Source organism: Sphaeramia orbicularis, chromosome 16 (assembly GCF_902148855.1).
Source record: "Sphaeramia orbicularis chromosome 16, fSphaOr1.1, whole genome shotgun sequence".
NCBI classification, from domain to species: domain Eukaryota; kingdom Metazoa; phylum Chordata; class Actinopteri; order Kurtiformes; family Apogonidae; genus Sphaeramia; species Sphaeramia orbicularis.
This window is the reverse complement of record NC_043972.1, coordinates 35,160,873-35,183,777: the sequence shown is the minus strand read 5'-3', so window position 1 is coordinate 35,183,777 and position 22,905 is coordinate 35,160,873. Positions and strand designations below refer to the sequence as shown.

Below are 22,905 nucleotides of genomic sequence, written 5' to 3'. Positions count from 1 at the left end.
CCCTAAAACCTTTGTAGTTGTTTTGTTTCTGGTCTTGTCGGATAGTGTTTTGTGTCTTTGTGGCAAAAAATTTTTTTAATGTTCCTAGACAGAGACAACAGAGACAATCTTTTATATGGTACATTCCATTTTGTGGTCATTACATTGTGATTCTGCTCATTTAAAGGCAGTGTAGCTGAAGTAGCAGTGGCTTATGTTGAAAAAAATATTAACTTGAGTGTTTTCTTTACCTTTGGATGTCCTCCCAGTTTAAAAATGAAGACAGATTTTACTGGTAGTACATGTACATGACCATTCCAAATTTTGCCTGTAGCCCTTAGTAACACACTGCTGCTCTCCCTACTGCTTTTAGCTGTTATTCTTTGTTCATTTTGCAGCCAAAGTGGAAAGAAAAAGTCTCTGCTAGAACATGTGAATTGAAATTTGCCACAGTATTAGCTGATGATTTGTGATAATGTGGAATAGTAATAAGTGGCACTTAATTAGCCATTATAGAGACGGAGGGAAGATGGTGATAAAAAGGGGATAGATGGTTTTCGCACAAAGCAATGAACCCCTGTAGCCCCCTTTTTTTGCTACAATAGCTCCATAGCTTGGGCTTCTTCTGTCGTCATGGAGACTAATGTTGAAAGCCAGCTGTGGTTTTGTCTTGGAAGCCCATTAGGCTGGAGCTCAGTTGGCACTCCTCTCTCTGCCTTGCTTTTATTTTTGGCTTTGCCTTCCTAGACTTACAATGGTGAAAATATCCTGTCCGTGTTTAACTTGTCTGTGATATTGGACATGGGTCAAGTAACAGATGCAAATCATCCAGAGCCTTTGTTTTACTCTGTTTGAAGTGCCTGGCAGGGTGTTTTTTTCTTGTGTTTGTCAAGTTGGCCACACACACAGTTTACTATGAGTTTTAAGTGCTTGGCTTTAATGCTCTGAACATTTCGGCAATGTCTTTAACATGGCAGACCCCACCCACCTTGCAGTTCAACTAGGTTAACACAAGTGCGAGGAGATAAGGAATAATTTGCAAAAAACTATCTGACCCAGGGCTGTTTGATGGATGGCACTACTTCAAATTCCACATTGTCCCTCTGCCTGGCAAGCGCTGATTCTTTGCCCCCGGATCCCTTATTAAATGTGGCTCAGGAGAGGGATCTGAGTAATGTTGTTGTTGTTGTTGAGAACGGTTTATCCCAGCGCTGGAGCTCTTTTCCCGCAGCCCTGATATTCAAGCCTCCAGACCCTGACCCAAACACATCAGTCAGCGGGACACGGTGCCATGTGACTGGGCCAGGAAGTGGGCTGAGGCAGGGAGAAGGATTGTTATGCAGCAGATTGATCAGGTTTCACAGGACACCGCCAAACTATCAATCTGTAGGGCTGTACACACAGCCGAGTGTGTATGTGTGTGTTTTGTGTGGTTGCAGGGTCAGGACTAGTGTTTGGGGCAGTGAATGCAAGAATCAATAGCTGGGTCAGAGGGTAATGTCTCACTGAGTGCTGAGTCTATACACAGCCATCAGACAGGATCACTATCAATCATGGAAGAGCTTAGGGAACATACACTATCTTTCTCTTCTGTGGGTGTCTTTTTGCCTCCGCTGGCCCAGTGTCTGATGGGATCACTATTGCTCATGTAAGGGCTTTGGGAACAGAGAAAGAGGGAGATGTAGGGAAACAGAGGGATAGAGCGGCCCAGGAAGGATTGATAGGATTGATAGGAGCAAAGAGATGAAATAAGAGGTAGAGATTGGTTGCTATTGGCAGATGCTCGGTGAATGACGCTTGGGATTTGAGGGATAGAACAAGGCTTAAGGTGAAAAAAGCTGCTGGAGCGTAAAATAGCCTGGATGGGGTGGTTTGCAAAATGGACAATAAATTAAAGTTGAAAACAAAATCAATAAACACGCAAATTAAAGTAAAGACCACAAGGCCCGGCCTTATTCACAGGTTAAACAACATTTTTCTTAATCGAAGTGTTCTGTCTTGGCTCCTTCCAGTTCTTGTCCTTCATCCTTTCATCCTCCTACATCTCTGAGCTCCACTCGCTCCTCTTTGTCTTTTCATTCTGCATGTTTCGGCCTCTGCGCCATCTGTTGTTTTATGCAGCTGTTCATTTTAATTTCCTGTCTTTCAATCGCTACCTCACCACATCTATCCATCTGCGTCATATGTACACAAAACTGACAATATAGCGCGCATATGATTAATAGCAACAAAAAAAACCAAAACATCAATGTGCAGAGGAACATGCTTGTACACTCTACGGTTATTGAATGCAGTGCTGTGTGAATGCAAGACAGCTTAGTTCAAAGGGCTAATAACGCCTGCCATTAGGTTTGCGTAGCTGAAACACACCGCATAGTCAATATCCACAGTCGGAGAGAGGAGGAGGAGGAGGAGAGGTAGTAGATGATAGATGAAGAAAGTAGAGGAGAAGAGGAAGCAGGGAAGATGGGGAGAAAGAGGGCCCGGCAGTACACAGGAAGTGAACGGAGCATGAATCAAATAATACAGAGATTTAAGGAAAGGGGGGAAGTAGAGAAAGAGAGATTTTGAGAATGATGCTTGTGTTATGGGATCATGTCAGTGCAGAGTGTATGGCTGCGCGTGAGGCCGCTTGGCAAGAAACCCTGTTAGCTGTAATACTTTGATCAATTACCAATGATGAACCATCACTCCACTAGGCAGGACTGCATGATGGTGTGTGTACGTGTGTGTGTCGGCCTTGAGAGAAGGCAGCATATTCTAGTCTGTTGGACACACTCGAGACAGATATTGATTTCAATGGGGAGAATTTAGAACCTACTCAACCACTACACACTATCAGACACACACCCCCAGACACCCACACACCCAGGCATAGACACAAACAAACTGGAGATATGGAGATCCATGGAGAAATGATGGAGGCACGGAGAGAAGGGAGAAAAAAAAAGACAAAAGATGAGAATAGATAATTCTCAGCAGCAGTCATGCGTCAATATCTTCAATGTCAACTGATATTGAATTGAATGGCATCACTAAGCAGCAGATGTGCTCACATACAGACACAAAGTTAACACTCCTGTCTGCATGTTTCCACTCTGGCAGTAACCAAACTCATACAGAGTTGAGAGCAGGTGAGCAGAGGTGTAGTGATGTATATTGTATGCAGTGTATACCCACTCCAGACAAGTGGATTTACTGTATACACATCCCTTAGATTGACCACAGATACATATCACTGTTCATCTTGTGGCATGAAGCTGCAGTCAGCTACGTAATTTGCGGCATTTACTGCAATGGGTGATATTTTTTGCCCGGTAGCAGAGCCTCCTCTGCAAAGACGCAACCCTAAAACATCACCGCAAAGAGAAACGCGGCCTGAAAGATTCATCGGGGCTGAAGAAATTCTCAGTATTTTCATGCCCTAACACACAAGTTTAGTGGAGTGGAAGGAGTATGAAATAAAAAAGTCCAGTAAAATGCAGGTAACCAGCTGGGCATTACACTGGATTTTCAGCATTATGCACATGCGCAATTAAGACTGCTTTATATTGACGTATGTGAGCATTTGATGTATCATATGGAGCTCTGGATGCAGGTGTGGAGCCCCAGTTATCCATCAGCTAAATCGATGGATTGATGCCTGTGAGGTTTGTTTATTTATCATGAGTCATATCATCACCGCGGTATCGAACAATGTCATCACACATCACTGGTTAGGCTCATATTACAATCAAATAAAAATGGCAGTGATGCTGAAAGACAGAAGTTAAGAGCTGAAGCATCATCAGAAGGAATCATTTACACATTATATTAAGAACAAATGTGACTGAACATTATGTTTTTAAATACAAACATCAAAACCAACACACTGTTACACTGTACGGAGTATAACAGCAGATGGAGTATAACTCTGATAATAAGAAGCTGCTAACACATGAATCCATAAGTAGGCCAATAACAACCCCAGAAATATCATATACAGCTCAGACATTCTGCTTTAGGCTATGCTATATTTTTACTTTTTCTCTTTGCCAACAACATGTAGTTGGAAATGGATGTGTGAAACATATTGAAATTCACTTCAGACAGTATAAAGACTGCATGTCTACCAGTAGCTGCCTTTTAATGCTCAGCCTATATATGTGCACAATCATAAGCAGGAGTATACGTGGCAAGCATGATTAGAAATCAGTGTAGCCACCTACTACGACACCACAAAAGAGAAAGAAAAGGCAAAAGAGAGCAGGAGAAGATGGATACAGTAGGAAGGACTCCAGTGTGTTTGATGAGGGCTTCATTGATGCTACAGATCTCTGGGAGTCTCCATTCAGCAGGGGAGCCATTCAATTATACCTACCGCTCTGCTGTCTGATTGGAGTCATCCCATAACAATGTTAGCATCTCTGTACAGAACGGAGACAGGATTAAGAATTGTGGCCTCAGGAGGCAGAGTGGCTTTTAAATCCTGATTGGCAATCATTTGTAACCCTGCTGGACAGGTTTTAATCCAGCCCAACCTTGTGCCCATCAGCCCCGTCTCCTTTGATTTCTTTAACCTTGATTTAGCTTGGCATACATGTTTCGTGGTAGTTCTGTGATGCTACATTCCACGCATTTGGCCCTCAATCAGCCACCTGTGGTGTTCTGCTTTTAATCAGTGTGTACTTTGTTGCGAGAAAGAACAAAAACTTAACACTAAAATTATTAATCCGTCCAAGTGTTCCCTGCAGATCAGTTCTGTAATTAGCTGCACACTATCATGTTTGTATTTGGCATTATATCTGAAACTGAGGCTTCTTACAGGTGAAATATGTTTTTAAGTGGGACTGAAAATCAAACCAACACTTTGCACGGTTTTGACATAGACACAATAAAACTCCTGTGCACGTTTTCCTGTTAGAGAATTAAACACACCCACAGAAAACACGCATATTCCTTTTTGTTTTGAATGACCTGAATCTTTTTATATGAACATATCATCATAATGCCATAAGCTCACAAAGGGTCAATCATGAAAACTATAAATGAGGGAAAATAACTGCCCGTCTTCACCTTATTAACAGTGGAAAAAGATCCTCAAAGCGCATTGCTTTATATATGGCCAGGACTGATGTGATGCTCTTTAAAGTTAAAGTTCAAGTTTAACAACATCTTTGCAAAAGTTCACATCTCTAACCTTACCACCGCCCTAACCGAAGGCTTTGTGCCTCATTGTACTTTTACTTCTGGTTTCCATAGCGATTTTCAAGGCCATTAATGAGAATACGTTAAGATTTGCCATAAAGGGATGCTCTGCGTTCTTTGCTGACCTGCCATACCAAGAAGGTTTAATTAGCGATGTGCAGAATGCAGCTTAATAACATTTCCCACCTGAGAGTATTTAGAAAGTGAGTTTGCAAGCCCACCCTTGACAATGGTTTAAAAAACTCAAGCTCACACTAATTGCACATATTGCTTTGACCTGTTGTTTAGAATAAAGTTAATACAACAGTGTATAAGAAACTGGGCTTAAAAAGATTACCTTGTGCTTATGTTGTGTATTTACCATCCGTCTGTTTTCGTATAAGCCACAAAGGAGAACAGTCCAACTTACATCCTCAGCCCCCCACAATCCCTTCTGCCTCCTCCCTTTTCTCCAAGTCTACCCTCCTACCAACAGAGAACAGCAGAGTAAGCTCATCCTCCAAGCTCTTGTTACAAAAAGGAATGACTGCTCTTACTGTCAGTGTTTTATTGATGTACAGTGCTCCAACAGGCCAGGCAGGGGGTAACTCTGTGGCATTATGTTAACTGATTTATATAGGCAACGCACTCCCAGCCTCTCTCTCTCTCCCTCTCTCTCTTTCCCTCTCTGATGTGATTTTACAGTAGTGACATTGATCCAGGCCCACTTTGATCTTGCTCTTAGCTGTTGCGCCTTCTCGCTCCCTCCCGCTATCAACCTCCCCTCCCCATTCCCTCTCCACCCACACTCCCTGGTGGCCAGACTCTGCAGCTTTTAACCCCGACTACCCCTCGTCTCATCCTATAAATCCTCCCATCGTTCTCGACGTCCTTCCATCACTCCTCCTGTTCCTCCCGTGCATCTGTATGGAAGCGTTCCTTCGCTCTCCCATTCTGCCGCTCCTCTCCTCAGCGTCGTGTTGCTGACGAATCACCGCCGCTCGCCCCGATTTCAGCCTCAACTCACCAGGCATCACTTATCAGAGAGGAAATTCGTAGTGATCCAACACAAAAAGAAAGAGGCACCAGGAGAGAGCAGAGGCGAGCAACACATGATGACATTTCAGAGGACAATCTGAAACCTCTTTAGTTTCTTAATCTCTTTGGCCCTATCTCCCCCTTTGTTATGAAATTTTTAGGGAACATCACCACTCAAAAAAAAAAAAAAAAAATTTCAAAATGATTATTAAAGCACTGGGTGAATTAAGAATCACAGTTCCAATGTATGGATGAAACAGTTTTCAAAGTTAAATATTTATTGCAGTGTCTTTTGTCAAGTTAGATCAACGTCACACAACTCAAAAGGTTTATCTATCCCTGCATCAGCGTGGTCTGTTCATCTATTCTATTATTTAATTATGAGCAAGTAGTTCAACTGAGGCACCAGAAAATAAAGAAACTCCTCTATGTACATACCGTACTGCACCGTATTGTCTGCAAGAAATGTGATTTTTTTTTCCTGCTTTGTCGTAAGCAATAACAAAGCCTTATTACAACGTTTTGTCATTGTAGTGAGGCCTGTGTCAGAGCCAGTACCAACGCGCTGTATTAGATCACTGAATTTACTATAAGTTTAACAAAATTAGTGCATTGTTGTATTGGATTGCATGGTGTTGTGCAGAGATTTGTTCTTCTCATTGTACATGTGATGTGCTTTTATATGTTTTTTTTTAAGTACAAACTTTGCCAGACTCAGGGTTTACAGCCAGTTATTTTATGTTGGATGAGTATGGCAAAACGTTTTGGGGCCCAACAAGACCAGAAGTCACATGACCTGTGGCTCTGTGGCCGCTGCACCAAAATAAGAGCCCAGCCCAGTTCATTTTCTGAGGGATCATTATGAACACATAAGATTTATTTTTGTTTTCGTCCCCTTCATCCGTGTACAGTCTGCTCCTTGATTCGCAATAAGATTTAGGTTAATTAAGAGACTTTTATGATATAACTTTGAAAATACTAACGTAAAAGCAGAATTATATAAATGAGACTGCAAAGGTTTAACTAAAGTGTTTTTGATACATTTAATCAGTTACTCCTACAACAGAATATCAACTGTACGGCACAAACTGGATCGGCTTTTGTCCAAGGCATGTGTTATGGTCTTAGATTATTGACACATTCTGACCTCTCATGCTAGATTTGACTGTTAAAACATCTCCCCTCTTTGCGTTTTGTGCTTCTGTGTATCTGTGTATTCAGGACAGAAACACACTCGTTCAAGATCACACTATAAAATGTAATAGGTTGGCAGATTAATTTGATATGCTTTGATGTCACACATAGATTTGCTTGTTCACGCGTACAAACCCAAGCAGATGCAGGCACACACACATTCACAGTGGAAATCCTAGAGCTAGCTTTTATCTTTGAGAAGTGATTTGCTTTTAGATTACTCAAGATGCTCCAAGCTGCCCTCCTTCTCATTTTGCTTTCTTTCTTTTTTTTTTCCCATTATCCCTTCATCTTGGTGAACTTGCTCTTCTTTGGTAGGATAAAACTCTCCAAATACCTCCTTTTTTCTCTCTGCTCTGTTCTGGCTTTCACTGCTCTTTTACTCAATTTGCATTCACGCCTCCCTGGTGGAACCAAACTCATCCTCACTCGTGTTTTTACTCTCTCTCTCTCTCTCTACCCTTCTCTCTCTTTTTTTTTGCATTCACTATAAATATAGTTCCCTTGAAGCATTTTACGCTTTTTTATAGAACTAATACCACAAGAAGTAAATCTCCTCTGCAGGCTAGTAAATGATGTAATGAGAGAAAGTGAGGAGAAGGAAAGAGAGGAGAGAAGGATGATTGTTAAGCAATTAATCATCCATTCATGTTGGAAAGAAAGAAAGAAGAGATGTGAGAAATAGAGAGCAAAGAGAGAAAGGCATATTCAGGAAGGGTTTAAAGAGAGCAGGAAGTAGTGATGGAAAGAAAGAAAAATTGGGAACAGTGTTTCGATCTTCATTTAATAATTGAATAATAATCTCCCTGGAGACATGACCTAAAACTGGCAAAGACATAGAGAACAGGCATCAAGCTGAGCATGACACACTGCTGCCCCCTTGTGATTTTTTGTTGTCACCACTGTAACATATGAATAAGTGTGTGTGTGTGTGTGTGTGTGTGTGTGTAGGCACATGTTCATTGGTGTGTGTATGATTTACAACTGCAACCTGTCTCTGTCACACTGATATGGGCCCGTGTCTGTGATGGGGAGAGAAAGAGGGCTTTTGGATGTCAGGAAAGAATCTATTTCACTTTGTCACACAAACTACACACATGCATACACACACATATACACTCATAGACACAGAATCAGACCTTATCTTCCTGTCAAGCTGAGTCTTTTTTAGGGTTGACGCTGATATATGAGTTTTGGGGGGGAGAACATGGCCGGGACGTTGACGACTGACGTGAGCGCAACGTTGCTCTCAGGTTGATGTACGAGCGCTGGGGTTAGGGGACAATGCTGCGCTGACACCAGGAGAAGGAGCGGTGGCCCTGGGGCCTTGAGTCCATACTGAAGAGCCAGCTCCGCATTCTCCGCATGCAGCAGGCCTGCAGCCACAAATACACACACAAAACACTCATACATACACACACCTGCTTTGTGGTATTAATAACCTGATAACTCTCAAACACAGATCTGTTTGTCTGCAGATCAAGTCGATCATCATACACCTGAAAAGACAGCATGCCACACACTCACACACACACACACGATCAGAGATTTTACATTCATTGACTTTGCATTGTGGATTTTTTATAAAATGTTAGTTGTCCAGTTTCTGTAATGATATGATGAGAGTATATAACAATGCTTTGGAACACTAGTCGATCAGAGGGAAGTCCCCCAGCAGATACTGGTGTTCATTCATACAGCTGAGTCAACTGTAGTAAGATAAAAAAAAAAAGTGTCTTGCACAAGGACACAATACCATGGTCTGGCTGGCGATCGAACTCATGACCTTCTGTGTGTTACTGTGTGTGGTGTGTGTGTTTATAAGTCCTGTATGCATACACATAACCTTGTCTTTGTTATACCTGTGTGAACTGGTATCTCCTGTTATCGAACCGTTCCTTTTCACAACTTTTACAAAGTGCTTAGAATTTGTGATTTTTAAGGTAAATTTGGTTTTATCAGAGGCTGCTGGAAAAAGAAAATGCAATACTTTTTACTCTTGTCATAAAACTCTCATGATAATAAGGAAAAATGGAAACTGATTAGGTCATTTTAAAATATAAGTGAATAAATGTTACAGAAATATTTAAAATGTCTGATACCTCTTTGTGGTTCAACGTTGTGCTTTTCTCTGTGTTTTTTCTCCAGTCTGCGTAGGGAAGGCTACACAATGCAGGTGAATGTCAACGACTACTTGGACATCTACTGCCCTCATTACAATGACAGTCAGCGCATGGTGGGCACCGGCGAGCAGTATGTCCTCTACATGGTCAGTTACCGTGGTTACAGGAACTGTGACCCCCAGCTGGGCTTCAAGAGATGGGAGTGTAACCGACCCCACGCCCCCCACGCGCCCATCAAGTTCTCTGAGAAGTTCCAGCGCTACAGCGCCTTCTCACTGGGCTACGAGTTCAATGTTGGACAGGAGTACTACTACATCTGTGAGTACCATCACAGCCGTCACCAAGGTCCCAAATACTGGGGTAACACCAACACAGAAAAAAGGAGCAATCAGAGTAAAGGTGTGGTGCTATGACAGAAGTGTGTGAGGAAAACAAGAGCTTGAATGTGACACTTTTTTATTGCTGCTTGGATTTGGATTTGACAGTTATTCAACTCAAAAATGAAATTATTCAAATTCTATATATTCAGTTAATTTCTGGATATTAAATAGTTATTTTACATCCGTTGATATTACCCTGCACTTAAGCAGGTTCATTCATTTTGTTGACTGTTAACCAAATTAGCATACAATCAAAAAAATATGCTGTATAAATGATGACATTTAATTTGTTATAAAGCAGTTAGAAAATAAATATTTCAGAACAAGGGTTAAAATGAGTTACATGTTAAATCATTCTAAAATGAGGTCAACACTGCTTAGTGCTTCGTTCTGTACTGATGGCTGGTTCTCAACAGACAAAATGTTTGGAAAAAGTGTCATATTTCCAAACAAAGATTTAGATTAGATCAAATGTGAATGCACTCTAAGTAATGTCAGTGTTTAAGAATGGAAAGTTCAACTGCCAAAGGTTTTTCTATTTAATTTTATTTTATTCCATTTGATTTGATGCATTCTGTGTAATTTAGGACATTATAAAATAAAATGTAACATCACTTATATTTTTTGTATTTTTTGTATTTTTTTTTCAGATGTTATAACACATGATACACTAAATATTTTTGACCTGCTGTGCTCAAGGGGAATTATCCCAGACATTTTATGGGAAATATTATAATCAGTAATTAGCACATTACTTATAATAATTACATTCCAATTCAGGATCATTACTGCTATAGCAAATACTGTGTTATCAGTAAATTATTTGAAAACACCATCATCTTATTGATCATATCTATACGTTATGCAATGATGTTAATCTATACATGTTTTTATAATATTCATAGCCACGCCCACCCATCACCACGGCCGCAGTTGTCTGAGACTACGAGTCTACGTCTGCTGCTCCACGGGTAAGTCTCTCACTTTGTCTGTGAGTGTTAGTGACCTGTAATGCAATCCTCCGCCTGTACCTGAACCCATCTGGACACCCTGCTCATCTGGCAGGTGACGGGCTCCCCGTGAACCCACACCCACTATCTCACACACAGGCTGTATACAGATGCATGCACAATCTAAATACAGTCTAAAACAGGCAGAGTTATTAATACTCCTGCTGAGTTTCCCCTGCAGCATTGTCACTCGCAGCACAGAACTCCCCTTGCTCTTCTTTTTGTTTCTTTCTCTGTCTCTGTCTCTGTCTCTCTCTCTCTCTCTCTCTCTCTATTTCTATTTCTTCCCCTTTTCAGCACAGAGAGGAGCTGCTCCAGCTTTGAAGACTCTCACCCCCACCTCCTTCCTCCCCCCTCCCCACCCCTCTCTCTCTCTCCCTCTTGCTCCCTGTCAGAATCCATTTATTGCTGTGTGCGGTCAGTGGGTGGCTATGTATATGTAGTGTTAACCTCTCTCACTCGCTCTCCTGCCATCCTTCAATCTCTCAGCCCTCTCTCTCTCTCTATCTCACAAACACACTCCCTCACACACATATACACACACAGACTTTGATCCCTGGCCTGTCCGGTCCTTTTAACTTCCACAGCCCTGTAGTATTAACCTCTCCTCCCTCTTTCACCCCCTCCGACTCGCGCCCCATCCCTTTTCACACACTGCCTCTCTTCAGTTTGATCTGCCTCTCTTCACTGTCCTCCCCCCTTTCTTTCTCTCTCTCTCTCTCTCTCTCAAGGCTTCTTGTGTTGTTATGGCATGTCAGTCTGTCTGCTGCAGGGGATTTTTTTTTAACCCCTACACCCTTGCCTTGCTGCTCCCTTCCACTGATTCTCTCAAGATGTCAACTTGCATGTAATTAAAATCCTGTGGGACGGAGCGATGGTTTAACCCTTACTCCCTCACCCTCTCCCTTCATCTTTCTGTGTCTCACTCAATTTCTTCGTCTTCTCTTTCTCTCTTCCATAGCCTCTGATGTGCATGATGAGCCAGAGCCGACAGAACCAGACTACACACTTAGACCAGGCTTAAAACTTGACGATATCGGTGAGACACACCCTCATGCAAACACTGGATTTATAAAAAGGATCATGGAAATCATATGAGACTGCCATATTGAATGAGAATATTGAGTATTTTTCTGCTCTATCTTTTCCTATTTATTTATTTTTTTCACATACAAATATGTACTTTTATATTTCAGAGTCTAGACTTGCGTAAGTGATAGGTACTCAAACAAGAATAAATACTGCATTTGTTGAGGGCTATTTCCAGCAGTAGATTAATACACATTTGTTGCACTAGCATGTATTTACAGCATCAGGAATGTTAATGTAGGATTAACTTAAAATAAACTATAGTGCCTTTGTTCATTGTAATGAAATAACCTTCACATAATGTGGCTCATCACTGAAGCTCTGGAGCTAAATCAGACAGACAATGGTTGGTTTTAGGATTAGTTGGGAGCCAGGCTGTGAAGCTGCGTAGGCCTCCATTGTGTTTCTGCTTTTTCTTACACATGTTCTATCTACATCTGTCACTGGAATGTATTGCAAAAGATTTTGAAATTTGGCAAACTGATCTACAATTCCCTGATTCCCTGACCACATTTTAAGCCTTTGCCTCCTTTGTTCTCATAGTCAGTTTAAATCCGTGTTTATCCATAAAAGTTATAAACACTGTGCTAAGTTGCTTGGAGTCGAACACCAATTCACCTCAATTTCTGCCATATTTGATTTTGTTAAAAGGTTTAAACATTTTTCATTGCAAAGATGTTTGGAACAGATAATCTTCAGTCCAAATTTTATAAAAGTTTTCATTTTTAAAGGCATCCGTCATCACCAACCTTGGTGTATATACTCAGCACCACGTATTTGCAGTTGCTGAAAAAGCCTTATAATTAAACGACCATAACATGTATTGGAGCGTATTTTCTTTGTGAGGTCTTTATGTTTTAAGAAGTAATAGGATATAGCTTATCATGTCAGCCATGTTTATGTCAAAAACATGAAAGGTTCCTTCATTATCCCTATAGTGAAATTCGATCTCCACATTTTACCTATCCTAATACACACACAGTATCTAGCATTAGCATTATTAATTAGCGCACATTAGCAGCAGTAAGGTGCCATTGAAGGTGGTCAGGGACCAACTCCAGATCTTCATCATCATTGCTGTGGTCAGGGGCACCAACAGGAGAATTAACCTATATATACATGTTTGCACTGTTTTATATGGTTGCCGTATTGGCTTTAATCAAAAACCAAACGTTTTCTGCAGTCACAGATGACAGAAAGTCCACTGAACTACATCCACCATCATCCTTACATCATTCCTGCTCATGCATTTTCCTCACTTCTTAGCAGCAAAAAATGTGTTCTATTAGGTCATAATAACCTTTGATCACTAATAATAGTTTGTCCTTGAGTCAAACTATGTGTTTTTACCAAATTAAGGAAAAAATCCCTCAGTGTGACATTCAAAAGAATGGACAGGCATGAGGTTCCAAGATCATTTGAATTAATCCTTCTCCCCAAATTCCACAACATTCTTTTTATCCATTCCTTAGATAAGATATATTACAGGTTAACACACAGACACGCCTTCTAAAAAGTTTCAGATTTTCCAAGACATTTCTCAGTGACAGACAGTTCAGAGACAAATGACACAACAGGTAGTGAACTAATATTTCAGTTACATACAGTCTTTGGTCTTTGCAAATTATTGGACTGTTAGAGACTACAGCCATGGCAGCTTGGCCCGCAGTCTGGACCACTCATCACTACTTGCAGCTATATTTAAATGTTTTATCAAAGTAAAAAAAATCCTTCAGTGTCACAGTCAAAAGGATGTCCAGGCACAAGATCCCAGTGAGTTAAAATTGAGAGGTTTTTTTTCACTTAGTATGCTAACAATCATAAAAAAGTATCACCAGACTTTATGTGTTAAGTAATATCATCATTCATACCTGACAGCAGACTGGCCTGGTCATGAGTCATGCAGCATCAAAACTGGCCAGCCACAAAGAAATGGACAAATAGAGACGTTCAGTACGGTAAATTTAACAGCACCAGCTTGCTTGGCATGCTGGTGATCCTGCTAAAAAGCTACATGCATATTCATTTAACTCTCACTGTTTCATTCGGCTTAGCAAATAACACAGAGATTCATGCTTATTTACCAAAAAAATAAAAATAAAATCACAAATTCATTCAGAAAACAGCAGGCTGGTGATTCTCTTCATTTAGCTGCTCTTGGCAGGTGCTTACCGTATGCCCTTATGCTGTTCACGTCAGTGTTACATGAATGGTGAAATCATGGAATTAGATGAATCATGCTAAAACTGTCGGTGCTGGAAGTGTCTGAATTTTGGCAGTGATTTCATGGAGAAGCTGAGCAGCGAATCAGTGAGACAAACTTTGGGGTTACCTCTGAGGTGATCACGCTGTGTCATTGTTATGGCAACAACAACACAGCAGTACAATAACAACATGTAGACTCGGCAGAACCAACTACTACTCGTTACACAACCAGACATGAGAGCATCAATCATCGTCCTGTCTAGCTGTCACAGTCTTCTCCATGGTAGCCTGTAAAATATGGTGTTGTAGTTGATCTGTGTGTGTGCATGCACGCATTTATGTGTGCGCTTGTGTAATAAATCAGTCTGTTCTCATAACTGTCATAGAAAAAGTCATCAGTAGCTGTGGCGAATGGCTGCAGGTCGTATGAGTTTGCTAAGATACCTCTCCCCAGCTTCTTTCCCTCCCTCCATCATTCTTTCATCTCATTTCTCCATGCCTACCTCATCCTCCCGCCCTTTAATTCCCCATCCTCCATTTTTAGTCTCAGAGCACAAGTATGGATGCAGTGGAGGGGAAAGCCACCAAAACTCAGTTTATTCACCTTTTGATGTGTGAAATTGAGTTTTCCCTCTTTTAAAATGTATTTATTCCAAAATGATATTGATCTTAGAGTTTGTATTCTATGCAATATTATCATTGTGATGAAAGCTGTTCACACATATTATATGTATATGTTTTAACATGGTTTTTCCTTAATTGTACTTTTATATTTTTGCTTTGCCCATATTTTTGTTTGCTATTTATACACATTCTCATCACATATAGCCTTAACACTTCCATGTTTTCCTAATTTTAGAGGACAGGAAGGAAAAAGAGCACATATATCAGGAAAAGATACTTCCAGTAATAGATGATCTACACAGAGAGACCTAATTACCTAAATTTAATTATAAGTTACATGGAAAAATATAGAGTAATAGTGATTTTAATTTTATTTGAACACATTAGGACTGAAGGAGGAGTACAGACGACATGAATATACTGATAATATTCAGTGAATGACTGAAGCAATAACAGAACACAAATTACCCCAGCTCCTATGGGTCATTTTCACCTGTAGTGCTGTGTTGCCAATTAAATTAATAGGATAACCCAAGTGGTGCAAGAGGAAGTGAAGAAATCAGCAGGGAGCTGTGAAATGAAGTGAAAACAAAGAAGCAGTACAGTTTCCTATTCCCCTATCTCGCTCTGACTGCTGATTAGACTCATCACATCATAGGTTTAATTACCGTTATTCAAACTTCACATTCACACACACACAGTTCAGATGCGTCTAAATTTGTTGTACGAAGCTGAACATCGGACGCTGATATTGTAAACCACCCATCTCTCTCTCTCTCTCCCTACCTCACTGCTCACAGTTTATTTCCTGGGCGCTGCCCCTTTCAATCAGTGTCTACAGCTCAACAGTGGTTCCCTCCTGAATACAGCCTCTAGTATTAGATTTCATTTAGATCTCATTTACAACGCAGATGGAATGGTGCTAGCAGCTCCCCATACAGCCATGTGATTACTGATAGCTTTCAGTGGGAGGATACTCATTTACCCACCCTGTTGGCTCAGGTTACTGCAGCTGACTATCAGGTCCGGCCATTAGTGCAGAAATCAGAAGCTTTTTCTTTAATGGGGTTTATTGTAGCAATCACCACTGCTTTAAGTGACAGTGTGTTTGGCTGACATTGACAGCAACATCATGTTGGTTATCTGAGTACAACACCATACAAACTCTTCTAGGCCTGCAACTAACTATTATTTTCATTGTTGATTCATTTGTGGACTGTTTTCTCAATTAATCAATTCATTAACTGGTCCATGCTGTAAAATAACAAAAAAAAAAACAAAACAGACCAGATGCTCTCAAAAGTTTTGTCTTTTTACTAAAACTCCAAGATTATTCAGTTTACTCTCACAAACCAGAAAATATTCACATTTATGAAACTGGAATCAAATGATTTTATTCTCAGACCAGTTAATGATTATCAATACTCAGGTTGCAGATTGATTTAATAGTCAGTGGCTCTACACTGATGTTCCTTTTGTAATTGTTTTTTACGTTTATTCCTGTTAAAAATCTGTAAACCATCTATATACAATGCATAAAAAAAAAAACACGTTTTGTCCTGCATTGCTGTAAATACTTCAGCCTGTATTACATTATGTGCTAGTTTTTTTGTTTTTCACATCAAAGGTTAGATAAAATTCAATATCTGCAATGCTGTGTAAAGTATAATGTTGTGAAATAATATGAGGCTAAGAATGTAGCTGTAATTATATACACATGCACAGATTACTACATGTACAACCACAGAACTGCACAAGATGGCTACCAATAAATGTACATGTTTGCATACAAAAACATGCCCTGCATACTCAGACGAATACTTCCATCAAAACAAACACAAACTAAGATAACTCTTTGTTCTTGTTCTTGTCTGCATGAAATTTACACACATATGTTCTGCCTTATAATCATAACCCATGACTTAACCCTGACCTAACTTAACCCTGACCCTAAAACTGAATGTTGAACTCTTAAACAGCCCAGGTGAAGGTGAGGATGCGCCAAAAATGTCCCCGCTTTAGGTCAGGTCTTTGCTTCAAGGTTAAAAACTCAAACATTTTTTTTTTTTTTACAAGTACACAAATGCATTATGTTGTGGAGACTTGTCTTACAACGTAACAAGTAGAGCTGCAGCTATCCATTATATTTGGAATTGATTAATCTATCAATAATTTTCTTTAATTGGATTCAATGAAACAATTATTTGAATACATGAAAAAATTGGAAAAATGTGAAAAAGACATGAATGTAAATGACAAACAACTTGTCCTTTATTCCAGAACCAGCTGAAGCAGCAACCACAAAAACTAAAGAAGTAAAAGGATATATGAAAAAACAAATAATAATCAAATGTTTTATTTTATTTTTTATCGATTTGAGTTGATTAATGGATTAATTGTTTCAGCTCTAACAAGCATGCCTCAACAAAACCCTCACCTTAAGTATTAACCATTAGATTTGATGATTTAGAGACTGGGGTCCAGCCTTGCGTCCCTACAATATAAGCTGAGTCCCCACAGTGTTCGAGTAAACAGGTTTATGTCACCATAATGTGACAAAAACACAAACACACAGAAGTCACACATGCTCACTGCACACACAACTCACCAAAAATGTGAAATTTATATTTATTTCTGACACTTAGTGACAGACATCGAGCATGTTTTTATGTGTGTGTGTGTGTGTTAATGTGTAATGAGCCCATTAGTAGAGCCACACTCTAGAACCAGTTGTGCAAGATGCTCCGCTGTTTGTGTCTTCAAAACCACATTCCCCTGTCAGTCAGAGCCAAAGAAACTCAGTGTCCTGACCTCTCTGCTGCACGCTCAGTTACAGAACGGTCAAAGCATTTAACCTGAGCTCCACTGCTGCATAGACCTCATTAGATCGGCCAGCAGAGCATACCAGCAGAGACCATCTCTAAAACCAGGTGTCAGCCAGTCATTACTCTGCTGTCTGACCCACAGAGCAGCTGCAAATATCCGAGTGCTAGATATGGCAGCGAGTGGAAACACTGAGAAAATCCCCACTTCACTTCGATGCCATCAGACCATGAATGCAGTCCATCCTAATCAGCGTCAGCGTCGTCAGAACAGACAGAATATTGTGCTTCTGTCTGGACTCCGGTCTCATTAATCAACTAACTGCACAGGGTGTGTCTGGACGCACGTGTGTCTCATGAGCACTGGCGTGCAGTCAACTGTCTGGTGGTTTGTGTTTTTGTACATTGACTAGACATTGACACTCACTGGGTCGCTCGCAACAAAAGAATGCAAACTATTTTTAGGTCATCACCAGGTGTACATGCAGTCTGGTGGGTGGTTGGAGTAACAGTCTATACAATGTGCCTTTGTGAATGTGAAACACAGAGAATGTGTCACTTTATCAGAACAATAAGAGACAGCTATAAGATAACAGCTGCAGTCTGCCATGGCACGGCTGTTGTGCTGTCGTCGTAGCAGGCGAACTATATTTCACTGGGAGTGAAACTGTGTTTTCAGCTGCTTTTTGTTCAAAACTGACCACGACTTAAAAAAGACTGTTTCATGAACATAGTTGTGTTAAATATACAACCACAATGAAATGTCTAGAACTCACTAAGCTTTGCTATGTATTTGTTGACATGCATACTATATATATGTATATGTGTGTATATATATATATATATATATATATATATATATATATATATATATATATATATATATATATATATATATATATATATATATATACACAGGGCGGGGAAGCAAAATTTACAATGAACATTTAGTTGTTTTTTCTCAGCAGGCACTACATCAATTGTTTTGAAACCAAACATATATTGATGTCATAATCATACCTAACACTATTATCCATACCTTTACAGAAACTTTTGCCTATATGAGTAATCAGGAAAGCAAACGTCAAAGAGTGTGTGATTTGCTGAATGCACTCGTCACACCAAAGGAGATTTCAACAATAGTTGGAGTGTCCATAAAGACTGTTTATAATGGAAAGAAGAGAATGACTGTGAGCAAAACTATTACAAGAAAGTCTGGAAGATACTATTAAAGAAGAATGGGAGAAGCTGTCACCCGAATATTTGAGGAACACTTGCGCAAGTTTCAGGAAGCGTGTGAAGGCAGTTATTGAGAAAGAAGGAGGACACATAGAATAATAAAAACATTTTCTATTATGGAAATTTTCTTGTGGCAAATAAATTCTCATGACTTTCAATAAACTAATTGGTCATACACTGTCTTTCAATCCCTGCCTCAAAATATTGTAAATTTTACTTCCCCACCCTGTGTGTGTGTGTGTGTGTGTATATATATATATATATATATATATATATATATATATATATATATATATATATATACATATATATGTATATATATATATATATATATTTTTTTTTTTTTTTTTTTTCCTCTACTTGTTGATACACATGGTTATCTGACTACTCTCAACCCATTTTAAAGCAATAATTATTTAACATTTCATTATTACATCTAAAAACTCTTACCATGATATATTTTTCAATAACATTGAAATTCAGAGAAATTAGTCATTTTATTCAACTTTATTGTCAATATTGTCTTTATACAGCAAATTGTACCTAATAATAAAAGTAGTATTTCAGCTTTCTATTATTCTTATTCCATTTTGCAACACAGTAAACCAGTAGCAACCTTTTATATTAATAGACATCAAACCTAGTATTGTGTAAATGTTAGCAACATTTTTCTAACAGCTAACTAACATTAGATAGTATTAGCTTCTGAAGCATTAGAATGAGCTAATGTGAGCTGCAGTTATATAACATGACTTTAACATATTAGCTCTACTGAAAATATGATTTCTACTCAAGTCACATCAGATTTTTATGGGCACTTGTGATGAAAACCACTTCTGTGGTACCACATTTCTTCACAACATCATCAAATTATTGTTGTCATTGCATTGATGTTTTTGAGGAGACTAGTAGCAGAAATTGCATGAGGTAAAAGCAATTTATACTGTACACTTAACTTTTAAACTGAAGTTTTGGAACATTTTCTGCTAATATTCTATCTTTAAGACTTCACCCACTCTTACATCCTGTCTGTTGTTTATCTTTGTCTCTGTTCCAGAGGACTATAACACATTTGTTCCCAAGCTGGAGAAGAGTGTAAGCGGAAGCAGCCCATCCAGGGATCGCCTTCTCCTCACGGTTACGATGCTCCTTCTGGCCGCTCTCTTCATCTCCTAGCAACGGCCATCCCATCAGCATCACCATGCCAACTAGCCTTGGGAGGGTGTGCAGTATCAGAGGATAGATGGGGGCATGGGTGGGTATGAGGAGGAGAAGAGGGGAGAGAGGAGATACAACTTCTAGAGCAGAGGGCAAGAGGAGCAAGACCAAAATGAAAGTTTTCAAGCATCTCAGTGTGTGTGTGTGCGTGCGTCTGTGTGTTGGTGTAATGCTGTGTTTGTGTACGGCTGTGTTTGTGTGTGGCTGTGTGTTTGAAGGAGTGTGGTTTTGGCGAAGGCCTTAGGGCACTGGCTGACACAGACTGAACCATATATCACATTAAAGTCAGCCTGTGCACAGAAGCAGGTGTGACTGTGAGTGAATGTGTGTTTGTGTGTGTCTGTGTGTGCATGTGTGTGTCTGAACAGGCCACAAGTTGAGCTTGTTGAATCATGCACACACACACAAAGCATTTATACAACAGGAGAGGCGGGGTTGAACTCTTAATAAAAAGAAGCAAAGCATTCAATCCACCGACACAATTGAGATCATTTGAGGACTTTCCCTTGGATGTGATTGGCTGTAACACTTCCTTAGGGCTAGTTGCCATAGTTTCTTGCAACAAGACTTAAACTGAACTCAAATGAACTGACTCAAATAGAATCAGCAAAACTGAACTGAAATTGCCTTTTTTTTTGTTGTTTGTTGATTTTTGATGCTGGGAACGCGTCCCAGTCCACAGAGGAAAAAGGAGCCAGCTGAAGAACAATGCTGGTCCTGTGTATGAGACTAATCGAAGTAGCTTATAGTTCATAAACACACCCTGGGACTCCAAATACCAGTGTTTTAGTTGTCATTTCCACTCTGCTGTGACATCTTGTGTTCACCATCAGTCTCCAGCACGTCTCTAATGAAGGCAACAGACTGGTTGGGGTCAGGGGAAAATACAGAGCATTTAATCAACCAATCATTTAAACAACCACCGAATTATTGGGGGAAAATAAAGGGGAGGGATTTAGATGTGCCATTGATACAGACACTGCAAGGGTTTGTTGATGTTGTTAAGTTGATGTGTTACTTTTCTGTCCTGTCTCCGACGTATTCCTCTGTCATCTCCGAGGTTAACGAAGCACACGGTGGCTACAGACCAGCCATGGATAGACTCAGCAATATCCTCTCAGAGACAGTAGTGACTGCCGGCTGTTTGGACGAGAGGAGGAGAAGGAGGAGGCGGAGGAGGAGTATGAAGGGTGAAATGAAAGAGGAAGGACACTTTCACAAACATCTCTGGACTGCTCCAATCACAGATAACACAAAGCCGTGTACCGGTCCATGTTGGTGTAGCTCTATCAGTCTCATTCTCTGTAAACTCATTTCTCAGATGCCACATGTAAACGATTTTTGTTACTTTTACGTATGGGTGCGCACATACGCCTGTTTATGCCCGTGTGCGACAACACTATGGGATGTGTGTCTGAGTATGCACTTGAGTCTGTCTGAGAGCAAGGGAGAATATTTTAACCGCCTGAAAAATACATCCACATACTGTACATCTTATACGTCTGAAAATGCAAAATAAAAAAAAAATCAAAACACAACTAAAGCAACAAGTAATACATAAAAACCAAGTGCTTTGGTGGGGAGGTACGGCAATTTAAAACTCAAACAACTGTACCAGTCAGTTGCTTCAGAATAGCGTTTCCATAGCAACTAGCACCTTATTCACCATGGTTACCCTACCTTGCCAACGATGGACTCTAGTAGGGCATGGCTTACCATAGTAGCTGATAATGAGAACAGTGATGATTATAATGATGGTGATGATGATGGTAGTTGTGGTGAGGATGATGATGATGGACTGCGAGCTGACCACTGGCTGATCTGGCCGCACAGTGGCTCACCCACCGGCACGTGAGACGTTCAAGTACTCGTGTAAATGTCATAAAGAAGAAGACAAAGAATGGAAATCCAATGTTTTGAAATCTGCCGAGGTGAAATGTGATGTAAGCATTTTTACAAACTTGAAGCTCAGTTAATTTGTGGTTGTTTTTATTATCTTTTCGTTTGTTTCTGTTGAGTTTGCTGTGATGTATATTTGGTTTTGTTGAAGGGGAAGACAGGGGGAACCTGGGTGGGATGAGCCATATGTAAACCTGGGCTGTGCTCTCGGTCTCCAAAACAATTCATCATTTAACCTGGAAGAATATGATGTATGATTCCCAGAAAATGAACATCAGTGTTTAAAATATATAAAAAAAATATATATACACAGAAATATATACACAGGTTTATACGCCTGCTCCACTTAATTAGATTGTTTTGTTTGGAAGTGGGAAAGTTATTCAGTAAAATGTAAGACATAACTATAAGAAGACATTTGATTTTCTATCTTCTCATTAAAGCGGTGAAGTGAAATCTGAAATACGTGTGCCTGTTTTTAGAAAATTAAAGATCTGTTACTGTAAATAAGGAAGTCAAATTAGACCAGTAATAGCTGTTATTAGACAACAGAGCACAACTGATTGGATGGTGTATTGTATTTGTAGTCATTGTCTTCTTACACCAGAGTAATTCAGCCCAGGTGTACAGTTTATATGGCACTTGGGTAGAAGTTCCAACTATGGAGGGTTTGGTTCAGATGTGGAGTGGGAGGGATGAAGAGCTGTGCAAGAGGGTAAATCACTCTTCATGAAGTTGCACTTATGAACTTAGACACGAGAGCAAGAAAGCGTGTGTGATTGTGTGTCTGATTGTTCTTGTGTCCATCTGAATGTGTGTGTATCAGAGTCGGAGCTCATTTCTGCGCATCGCTTCATGGCTCAGTGCAGGAGCTTTTGGACAACATGCAGTCTGTGTTTGTGTCTACTGGTGTAAGTGT

The 22,905-nt window shown here is 40.0% G+C and overlaps 1 protein-coding gene across 2 annotated transcripts in view; it reads left to right on the top strand.

Annotated features, from left to right (window-relative positions):
- Window positions 1–21,702, top strand: part of efna3b (ephrin-A3b) — a 57,648-nt gene extending 35,946 nt beyond the window's left edge. Inside the window, exons 3-6 of one of the 2 annotated variants that reach the window (XM_030158741.1) lie at window positions 9,526–9,818; window positions 10,786–10,851; window positions 11,852–11,929; window positions 19,927–21,702. In XM_030158741.1, coding sequence (XP_030014601.1) covers window positions 9,526–9,818; window positions 10,786–10,851; window positions 11,852–11,929; window positions 19,927–20,045 — 556 coding nt within the window. In that variant the 3' untranslated portion in view covers window positions 20,046–21,702. The remainder of the gene's footprint in view (window positions 1–9,525; window positions 9,819–10,785; window positions 10,852–11,851; window positions 11,930–19,926) is intronic. The other variant, XM_030158742.1, reaches the window with a different exon arrangement.
- The last annotated feature ends 1,203 nt before the right edge of the window (window positions 21,703–22,905 follow it).